Genomic DNA, 12,009 nt, shown 5'->3' on the forward strand with positions numbered 1-12,009 from the left:
CATGGCAAAACAGTTGTACATATTTAAGATAAATTCTAATTGCATCAATAATACCAATTACAGAGTTGACGTAGCTTGGATAACATAAGAAAATATTTTATTATACCTTTTATCGATAACTAACATTTATTGCCAAGTTGAAAACTAAATTTTTACTCACTTTTATTAGCTTCACTTGTAGCTACGCATTGGCGTGTATTCAATAGACGCTAGGTAAGCAGTGCTTACCCTGTTATGTTGCTTGGCATAATGTAATATTTTTTGCTATGTGGTAATCTCATCTCGTGTGCTAATGTAACAATATCAGTGCGCGTTATGGATTGAATTGAAACATCCTGCGTCCCTGCGAAGCGATGCGATCACCGTAGCGGGCGCGTCAGATAGCGTGCCACCCAGTTTTCATGGTAACGTGTAAACTGGAGGGGAAGGGTTCATGTATCTTCGTGAGACTACTTTGGTAAATATCGCGCAAGGTGCGCTGTTCTCACAGCAACTGGCCCTAGCGCGCGTCGGCAGGCAGTTGCATTGTGTCGTTCAACAAACAATCAAACATAATACAAATATTATTCGTACAACGTACAATGCAAGTTGTCATTCCACAACACGTATTTAAAATAAACACACTGTCCGTTTTATGACCATTTTATTCTGTTTTGTGTTTTCGTTTGAAGTGCTAACCAGTGTAAACTTCATCTGCGACTGCTGTCTATGTACCAACAAGGTAAGCTGTGAGTTCGGCAGCGTATGCTGTCCAGGAGGAAGCAGGACTCTCAACCTGGCCACTGCGTTGTTTGCAATGTTCTGAGTTCTGATTTTAATTCGTTTTCGAAACTGTTTAACTTTTGTCTTTACTATATAAATTTAAAATGGTGTAAAAAATTATCTCGACTGATGTAAAAAATCTCGTCAAGTTAATTTTTGTGTACGCTTTAGTAAAAATTTGAAAAAATAGAAAATGTTTCCTTAACGCAGAGCTGCCAACCTCAAATCACACCCATCAGTAATGGCAATTAGGTATATGAAAAAAGTACGCGTAAATAATGCACGATAAATTTTTCCTGGGGCATTATAACACACTCACAAGATAAAACAACGACAATAATATGCAAAATAAAAATAAAAATATGAATACAATGCAAATTAATACATAAAAAAATCTATTTGAACAATACAATCATCTGAATATGTAAGAAATATTAATAATTTTACTGGATATTTTGAATCTTCAATTCAATGTATTCAAAGTTAAACTTTAAAACAACTGTCTTTTTATTTGCTTCTTTTATCCTGGTTCGATAAGAAATGTCATGTAAACAAACAAGACAAACACAAGGACTTGTAAACAGTAACTGCGTTCGTTACTTTCGTTTCTTCAGATGTAGCGAAAAAACGAAGATATAGATTTATTGCTAGTCACGGCTTTAAAATGTTCTGCATGTTTCTTTGATTCAATATGCCGTCTACAGTCATCCCTTTCACCATGTGCAATCGAAAAGTCACACGCGCATACATTACAAAACCGTGGCGTTTCAAACATTTGAAAACGACAATCATGGCCATTCTTTTGAATATTTAAGTGGAAAGTTCTGAAGTCTTGCGTGTTTTTTCCCACAGATGCACATTATTCTGTCACACGCTTCATTTCTACAACCGGCACTGAAGAACACAACACTATCGAAAAAAATAAAAAAATTTTCACGTCTGTAGACACGACAAAAACCGGACAAAAACACTATGATGAAAAAAATGGCTTTCAAGAAATAAATTAATACAACACAGGTTAGCCAAAGTACCGTACAAAAATTATCGTGATGTAAGTAGCCTTCAAACGATAAGTCCGAGGATATGTACTAGTTGTATCGTACAACGGACGTAATACCATCCCATTATTATTTGAAAACACGAGAATTAATTTACTTATTTCGACAGTACATCGTACATGCGCACACTTACTAGTTCCGTTATTTGAGCAACCAAGCGAAGTATTCAAACAGCGTTCACGAAACACGCACAGCAGAAACGTAAATTTTTCCGTTACCATGCAGCACAAAGCCTCGTTTCCGTAATAAACTAGCGATGTTCCGTAATTCCGTAATTCGGGGTTAAAATCCGTAATAATTACGGAAAATCCGTAATGGTTGGCAGCTCTGTTAACGTTGTCTTTATTTTATAATTTTAAAGTCGTTTATATAAAGTTTTTCCTTGACATATGTGAAAAAAACTCGTTAGGTTTACCCCGCACATACATTCCAGCGTTTCTCAATTTCCATCTCATTCCCCTAATCGGCTTTTAGGACTTGAAACTGAAGCGCCGGAGCTCTGACTAAGGATAAGGCGGGCCTGCGTATTATATTTTTGTGAGCGTATTTGTATGTTTTGTTACATAATATACAACCCTATATTCATATTTCAGTATAACTTTAATAGTTTCTGTCTCAGAAAAGTTAATAATTTTGCTCCTGGTTGTAGCAGCTGGAGTTATTTGACAGGTACAAAAATTTATACTTAGAATAAAGAGCATCTTATACTTCTACCAGGAAAACTGCAAAAATAGCCCCATTTTGCACCTAGAAATTCAAATCATTTTAAGGTTGAGAATGGGTGCGACAGCTTACCCACACAATTATTCCACCACATGCCATTGTAACTACGTAATAAAATCTTGCAAGTCAATATAACCTAATTCTAATTCTCATGTTGAACTAAAATTTTGAATTTATACTCAGATGATAATACAGTAATTTTATGACTGACCAGAAAAAAAGGAAAGACAAAGGGGGCATAAGAGCAAATAAACCCTACTTTTTTGCTATAGGCAATAACCATTTTTATTGTATATTCATGAGTCTGGCTATGGTGGGAAATATGCCAAAAGTCGACTGGCCCCACAACTGTGGGGAGAGGGGTTCAAAACCACAAAATTTTGAAAAGTTTAAAAAAATTATTCTTTTTTAATTTGGAGTGTTTCCGAGCCATTTGGGGTCTTATCCACCCCCCCCCCCCTTCCCACCCCAACCCCATTTTCATGGCTTATGGGAAAGGTTATATGCCTACGGTTTTTTGAAAGTAGGGAATAATTAAAGTAGGCCTAAGTTAATTTTGATGTACATCAAAAGCCTTCGAACACCATGTTATCTTGGGCATTTGCGTTGGTAGGTGTTAAAACCCAAAAATTTTGAAAAACCATCAGCTGGATCTTATGTGTTACGTGTGAATTGACAGTATGTAATTTTGATAACTTAAGACCTTACTGGTAAGAGGAAGAGTGAAGTGGGCAGAGGGTCAAAAACCACTAATTTTGAGCTCAGGGTAATAACTGTGCTTTGAATAAAAAAGACTAGATTATGTGAACATTAATGACTAATTTAAAGTATGTACATTGTAGTAATTACGGAAATAACTACATAAACTTAATAACAATATGTACTTGAAGTTAATTGGTATCTTGATATCATGTCTTAAATTTTCAATCACAACTTTTAGGATACAGTCATTTTGATAATGTTATGCTGTAGTCATCATTATGAACATTAAACAACAGTGCATCCCACGTTTTCAGTTATACAGAGTTTGGTGTATTAGATAATTAATGGGCAAAATACGTAAATTTTTATTTATTTTTATTTCAAAGAACGATAAAATAATTTTTTTATGTATAATTTTGATTTTTTTGTTAATGCCCACTGCTGAAGCTGTTGTTGGGCATGTGACCATTAATTAATAAAGTCTAGTAGATACAATTGAGTTGCATAAACAAAACATTTGGTAATGATATAAGCAATATGGTTGGAATAATCAAACATTTGTTTGAACCAACAAAATATTTGGTAATGATGAGCCATTTGATTGAACCAAACAAACAAACATTTGGTTGAACCAACAAAATATTTGGTAATGATATAAGCAATATGGTTGGAATAATCAAACATTTGTTTGAACCAAAAAAATATTTGGTAATAACAAGTCATTTGGTTGTACCAATCAAACATTTGGTTGAACCAACAAAACATTTAGTAACAATATAAACAATATGGTTGTAATAATAAAACATTTGTTTGAACCAACAAAATATTTGGTAATAACAAGTCATTTGGTTGAACCAACAAAACATTTAGTAACAATATAAACAATATGGTTGTAATAATAAAACATTTGTTTGAACCAACAAAATATTTGGTAATGGTAACAAGCCATTTGGTTGTACCAAACAAACATTTGGTTGAACCAACAAAACATTTGGTAATGATATAAGCAATATGGTTGGAATAATCAAACATTTGTTTGAACCAACAAAATATTTGGTAATGGTAACAATCCATTTGGTTGTACTAACCAAACATTTGGTTGAACCAACCCAATATTTGGTAAGATGAGGATAGAGATTTGGTTGGGCCAACCGAACATGAAATGTTTGGAGCAAACAAATCTGCTCAACAAATTGATTTGGTCACAACAACAAAATATTTAATTGCTCATATATAAACAAATGATTTGGTTGTGCCAAACAAATATTGTTTACACCAACAAAATCTTTTTCTCAGTGTAGTCTGTGTTCATTCAACTTGTCCCAAGTTGGACAGTTGTCAAAATAATATATTTTGTACCCATTTCTCAACTGTCACACTGTTTGTTTAATTACACTAGAAACCATATGAAGTTGTTTAAAAACTATGTTGACAGAAAACAGTGGCAAAAATCACTGGTAATACTTTGGTTGAACTTCAAAAACTTGAGACACGTTAAATAACTAGATGCACAATAATATTGCGGATATATTTAATTCAGAATAGACTCAAACTGTCTGTAAGTATTTGTATAAAAGGCTTTACAGAATGTTCATTGTCCGATACCAAGGTCACATGATTTCGTGTGTTATACTTGATTGTGTAACCACTACTTCTACATTATAACTGGCTCACGGTCATCAGGGTCGTGTCCAGAGCGCTGTAGCCCATTCGTCAAGAAGATATATGAGTGCATCAAGTCTACTCTGCTATTCAATGAATATGCGGTGACTAGAGGCTTGGTAGTTTCACAGATTCATTTGGTGTCAAGCTAAAATTCTAAATCATTCGTATACTCCACCCAAATATGTGCTGAATTATTATGTAGAGTCTACCCTGGTTTTCAGTAGGTCAATGTAATTCTGTGACTAGGGGCATGCATATTTCGCGAAAATATTCCGAGACTAGCTGACAGTTAAAAAACTGTAGCACCGTCTGTGTTTCGTGATTGAGCGAGTTTCTTTCAGGCACAAGTCGTTTGTTCAACCACCAATCACTGCTATTGAGTGTGGAAGCAAACGCGTCCTGAGTGGCTCGGTCAAATAGGGCAACGGCTTCTCTCGCAGACGGCCGCCAATCACAAGGAAGAAACCGCTGCTGCGAGTATACCTTGTTGCAGTCTAGTGGGCGTTCAGATTTATTCGCGAAGAATGCCTGACCCAATCTGTACAGACCTGAAAAATTCGAGGGTTCATTACATGTTATGCTAAAATTCAAATAATTATTTATACATTAGTGCTGCTTCTGCCATTGGTCCACTGTTAATCTGGAGGACTGAGGTCCAATTAGAGTCCCTCACTGATAGAAGTGTCGAATCACAGGCCACCCAGTCGAGACTACTCACAAGTTAGCGGCCTATGTACAGGTGGCATTTGCCCAAGTGTGTAGAGGATATTGGAGTCCATACTGAAGGTAATTGAACCCGCGAATTTTTCCGGTCTCTACCTATCTGTCACTCTTCGCCTACCTGGTTGTTGACAGGCCCTCAGTCGTAGAAGGTGACTGCGAGAGAATTGGTAACCTATATTGACAGCAATGCTATGGTATAGATGTTTGCAGTCTAACTAGTGACCAAAAGAACTATCGAAAATCCCGAGTCTCTGGCGATGACACAGACTAAACCACCTCCACTACATTCAGGAACCACTACCCCCTCCTCATTCTGGCCAAGCGTACTGACTGTGTGAAGTCACTTGAGTTGCGGGTCACCTAAGATTATGGAAACAAAAAGGAGAAGGGGGGGGGGGGAAACAGCATTGATCTTCTATCCATGTTCTCCTTCGCCTAGTTTCAATGCATCTCTATAGCACAGCGAAAGCGAAATGTAGTGGCGGATCCTATGATGCAGACATACTATTGGCTGAGTCGGACTCGGGAAACGACCTCACGCCTGATTGGTAGGGAAAGGAAATTTTCGCGAATAAATCTGAACGCCTACTAGACTGCAACAAGGTATACCCACACAAGCGGTTTCTTCCTTGTAATTGGCGGCCGTCTGCGAGAGAAGTCGTTGCCTTGTTTGCACGAGACACTAAGGACGAGTTTGCTTCCACACTGAATTAGTGTGATTGGTTGTTGTAACAATAGACATGCACCTCAAAGTAACTCACCCAATCACGAAACACAGACGATGCTACAGTGTTTTAACTTCCAGCTACTCTCGGGATCTTTTAGCGAAATTTCCATGGCCATAGTAATAAGTAGAGACCTGAAAAAATCGCGGATTCCTTTCGTGATACGCTTGAATCAAAATACGTTTGCCTTTTTACCGCATCAGTGATTGGGCAACAGTTTATCTGAATGACACTCGGCCAATGAAAAACATTCAACAAAAGAAGTATCGAATCACTAGCGTCCCATTTAACAGGTATCACGAGTCAGTAGGCAATGAGCAGATGTCATTTTCCCTCATGCATAGAGGATCATGGAGTATATCCTACAGGTCATTAAAATCGCGAATTTTTCCGGTCTCTAGACATGTAATACGACACTTCTTCAGTTGAGCGTTTTTCAATGGTCCAGAGTACACCATATAGACGGTGAGCCAAAGGCAGAAGGATCACAAAGGCATTCGTACTTATTTGAATTCCAGCCTGTCAAGAAATGAATTCGCGAATTTTTTTGCGTTCACAAGTAATGACTTACAGGAATGCATATTTCGCGAAACGATTTTCGAGACTAAATTCGAGTTAAAACACTGTATCATCGTCAGGGCTTCGTGATGGGTCGAGTTTCTCCCAGGTACCGTCGGAACACCAATCACAGTGATTCTGTGCGGAAGCAAACGCGTCCTGAGTGGCTCAGGCACATAAGGCAACGAATTCTCTCACGGACGGCCGCCAATCACAAGGAAGAAACCGCTGGCGCGGGTGTACCTTGTTCCAGTCTAATAGGCGTTCAGATTTTTACTGTGTAAAATTTAACTTCGGTAACGGGCAAATTCACGTGTTCTCACGTTGCAAATACACTTATAATTAGGTACCGGAAATATTCGCGGGTTCAATGACCTGTAGGATGAACTCCATAGTTCTACGTACACTCGGTCAAATCTCACCCACTGTTGACGTCCCAACGTTGCAGCCTGTGATTCGATACAGCTTTGGTCGGGTGTTTCTCATTGGCCCAGAGTCATCCAGGTAAGTTGAGAGCTAATAACAGAGGCTGCATTGAGGTGTAAGTATTTGTATTTTAGCCTATCGCGAAATGATCTCGCGAATTTTTCCGGTCTCTACTTATAATACAAAACCCGTATACAAAACTTAATGTAGAATTATTTTAAATCATGATGAGCGTGATAAATACATAAGCAATTTGTCTTGTTAAATACATTTCTCGACGTAACCTCCGCTGGAAATTCGTTACCGGAGCAGCTACGTGGAATGTCGAAACATTCGATTTGCAAGAGCGAGATGTTTAAACTATACAATGAAACATCTCCGATAAAAACGAAAAATACCTGAAAGAAATAAAACTAAACCTTTGCTTCGGACCTGGATTTCGACGAGGAATTTAATTAAAAATACTGCCCGTTTGGTAGAGACGGAAAAATTCGCGATTTCAGTGACCTGTAGGATATACTCCATGATCCTCTATGCACGCGGGAAAATGACATCTATCCATTGGCTACTGACTCGTGACACCTGTTAACTGGGACGCTAGTGATTCGATACTTCTTTTGTTAAAGGTTTTTCATTGGCCGAGTATCATTCAGATAAACTGTGGCCCAATCACTGATGCGGTAAAAAGGCAAACGTTTTTGGATTCTAGCCTATCGCAAAAGGAATCCGTAAATTTTTCCGGTCTCTAGCAATTTAATTAAAATTACTGCCTTTTTGGTCCCCGGAATCTGCCACAGATGGCAGCACCGTGGTTACACATTTCCGTTCCATGCACGTGCTTACTCCCGCCGAATGCCGTACACCGAGAGCTGAGATGTTCGCACGTATGAACGGATTAATTATTTAAAGAAGTAACCCCAAGCAGACGTCACGACCGACTGACAGGAAGAGACCGGAAAAATTCACAAATTCATTTCGCGACAGGCTAAAATACAAATAGTTATACCTCAGTGCTGCCTCTGCTATTGGCTCACAACTCACCTGGATGACTCTGGGCCAGTGAGAAACACCCGACCAAAGCTTTATCGAATCACAGGCCGCTACGTTGGGATGACTCGCATGACAGCAGCCAATGTGTGGTTTACATTTGACCGAGTATACGTAGAACTGTGGAGTTCATCCTGCAGGTCATTGAACCCGCGAATATTTCCGGTCCCTACTGACCGGGGTTTTATCATCGCCAGTGCGGGGATAGGGGGGCCGAGTGCCGAAACCTGTCATCGAACCCCGAGGCCCGTGAAGGAGTCCCAGGTCGCGTGATGCGACCCCTAACCTCCTGATTCGACTGCTGTGAGTTTTTGTTTTTGGTGGTTTTTGTATACAGTCTTACTAAAAAAAAAAAAAAAAAAAAAAAACTGCGAAGCAGTGGTGAATACAAGTGGCCGAAAAAGAAAAATTAAATTTAATTCCGTGTGGTGAAATTATAATTTACTTTAAAATCGTAGTGTTGTCAACGGAGGGAGGCTCAGATCATGAGTTGCCAGTGCGGACAGCACAGTCTGCGACCTGTGCGTCGCGGAACTGACACCGTCTTCACTGCCCTGTCCGAGTGCCTGTCTGTGCCTCTCTGTGTCTGTCTGTGCCCTCGAACCAGGGGCTCGCTAAGGAGTCCCAGGCCGCGTGTTGCCGCCCATCACCTCTTGTTTTGTGTCTGTGTGTACGTTTTTGTGTTTGGGTGTAAATGATTCTAGAGTCTGTAATGGGGGGTGAGGCGACTAGGAGTGGGTGTCCAATAGCAGCGCAGCCGGCCGGAGGCGGGGTCAACCCGGCCGTATCCAGGAAGGGAAGCTTTTTTTTTCACATACGAGAGAACCAAACGTCCGATCTCGCATCTTCGGTTTTTTTTTTGTTCATTGTAACTCATGATTAATGGTCAATTAGGTTAGGTTAGCTACATTATATGCATTTTAAAACATTGTGGACGGTTGATTTGGTTAGGATAGCTACATTAAAGATACTGTTAAATCACGTAAACGGTTTCCTAGCGCTAGATAGCAACATATTAAAAAGTTATTTGCCAAGCAACCATAAAATGATTTTACAGTATTTTTAACGTAGCTATACTTACCTAATATAACCAACCATCGACGATGTTTTAAAGTGTTTATAAAGTAGCTAACCTATCCTAATCGACCGCAAAATTTAATGCCACGCCGGTTTATACAATGAGATAGAACGGCGTATGACGCATGAGTAAGCTACATCCCAAATAAATACACCTGTGGTGGTACGGAAAGAAATAAGCGAGCATGAACTTCGGGGAACTTCGGGTAACTTCGGGTTTTGGCTCTCTCGTCTGTGAATGGAAGGCTTCCCGTCCAGGAAGGACTCGGCGGCACACGCGCCCCGAGGCAAGGCTGCAGCCAAGGCTGTCCACATCGCTCCCGCCGCGGGCGGTGCGACCACCCCCCTCTCTCCCCTCTTCAACCCTCCTCGTGCGTCACCGCGAGCCCCACTCACCGAGCTACCAGACTGCCGCAAGTAGAGACCTGCAAAATTCGCGGTTACGATGGCCTTCAGGATAGACTGCACAGACCCCTGTACACTCGGGCATATAACGCAAGTTCGTTCATCGGCTGCCCACTTGTAAGTCGTCTCAGCTGGTTTGTCTGTGATTCGATCCTTCTTCGGTTGAGGGTTTATAACTGGTTGAGGTTCGTCCAGATGAACAGTAAGCCAATAGCAAAATTATCTAAGAGGTATATGTGTTTGAATTCTAGCCTATCACCGAATGAATCCGCGAATTTTGCAGGTCTCTATCCATAAGTAGAGACCTGAAAAATTCGCTGATTCATTACGCGATAGTCTAGAATCCAAAAAAGTTTGCCTTTTTACTGCATCGGTGATTGGGTCACAGTTTATCTGAATGACACTCGGCCAATGAAACACCTTCAACAAAAGAAGTATCGAATCACTAGCGTCCCAGTTAACAGGTATCACGAGTCAGTAGCCAATGAGCAGATGTAATTTTCCCGCATGCATAGAGGTTCATGGAGTCTATCCTACAGGTCATTGAAATCGCGAATTTTTCCGGTCTCTTCCTCTGTCACCCGGGGGAGGGGGGGTGATGGCTACCGTTCGCTCTTGTATGTTTTCACGGTCGCTATTCCCGACGTGTGTACATGAACGAAAAAAGCTTGTTTTTAGCATCCCTTGCCATCCATGAGCGTGGGTCGGGCCACGGGCGAGAGTGGGGGTAAGGCAGGGGGGGGGACTGCTAAGGTCTGGCCTGACCCCCTCCTCACCTACTCCTCTGCCTAGAGGGCCCTGGGTGGACCCCGGCGGCCGACACAGACCACTCCAGACAACACCCGGGCGCGGACTGGCGGACCTCGTGACTCCACCACACTCATCCACCAGCATCCCACCACAGCCACCCCCTACCACAGACTACACAATCATTTACACCCAAACACGTCAGAAACGTACACACAGACACATGCCAAGAGGTAATGGGCAGCATTACGCGGCCCGGGACTCTCTGCGAGCCCCCTGGATCGATGCCACAGACCGGCACAGACAGGCACGGACAGGCACCGACAGCCACAGACAGACTCAGACAGGCACAGACAGACACAGACAGGCACAGACAGCCACAGACAGACACAGAGAGACACAGACAGGCACGGACAGGCACAGACAGACTCAAACACAGACAGGCACAGACAGACACAGACAGACACAGAGAGACACAGACAGGCACAGACAGCCACAGACAGACACAGAGAGACACAGACAGGCACGGACAGACTCAAACACAGACAGGCACAGACAGGCACAGACAGACACAGACAGGCACAGACAGACACAGACAGGCACGGACAGCCACAGACAGACTCAGACACAGACAGGCACAGACAGACACAGACAGGCACCGACAGCCACAGACAGACAGCCACAGACAAGCGCATATAGCCACAGACAGACTCAGACAGACACAGACAATCCCATGACAGGCACAGACAGTTCAGACACAGAAAGGCACAGACAGCCACATGCAGGCACAGACTCAGACACAGACAAGCCCATGACAGACACAGACAGACTCAGACACAGACAAGCCCATGACAGACACAGACAGACTCAGACAGGCACAGACCGGCACAGTCAGGCACTCGGACAGGGCTGTGATGACAGTGTCAGTTCCTCGACACACATGTCGCAGACTGTGCTGTCCGCACTGGCAACTGGTCTCAGCCATGAAATTTTTGTTTTGAACTGAAGCTTGTTCACGGACACTGCCACATAATTCGCTAAACATCTTGTCGCTAACTATGCACTAAGTGTTATATACAGCGGTAAAAAAAAAAAATGCTGACCACGTGAGTGATGTCTCACAGCTTGCAAATGACAAGGATGTTTGAGACTCAAAAACAAAAGTGAAACAAGGCTCACGAGTGCCGAGCGAACAGAAACAGCCACTGAACAGTGTTCACGGCGAGGGGAACGGAGTCACGCGTGGAGTGAAAGCTCGGTGAAGGGGACTCACCCAGAATAACAGTCCCCACGAAGAGACTCAGAGTGACGCTGGTGAACGTGGTGAAGCGCTGAAAACAAAACAAAACAAAAAAATAACTCACTGAACCACACAGAGTTGGGTCACTCAC

The 12,009-nt window shown here is 41.7% G+C and overlaps 1 protein-coding gene across 1 annotated transcript in view; it reads right to left on the minus strand.

Moving 5' to 3' along the window:
• Window positions 1–12,009, minus strand: part of LOC134538792 (dual oxidase maturation factor 1-like) — a 112,793-nt gene that overhangs the window by 78,834 nt on the left and 21,950 nt on the right. Inside the window, exon 2 of the mRNA XM_063380284.1 lies at window positions 11,892–11,949. Within this exon, the coding sequence (XP_063236354.1) occupies window positions 11,892–11,949 (58 nt within the window). The remainder of the gene's footprint in view (window positions 1–11,891; window positions 11,950–12,009) is intronic.

This window comes from Bacillus rossius, chromosome 14 (assembly GCF_032445375.1).
Source record: "Bacillus rossius redtenbacheri isolate Brsri chromosome 14, Brsri_v3, whole genome shotgun sequence".
NCBI classification, from domain to species: Eukaryota; Metazoa; Arthropoda; class Insecta; order Phasmatodea; family Bacillidae; genus Bacillus; species Bacillus rossius.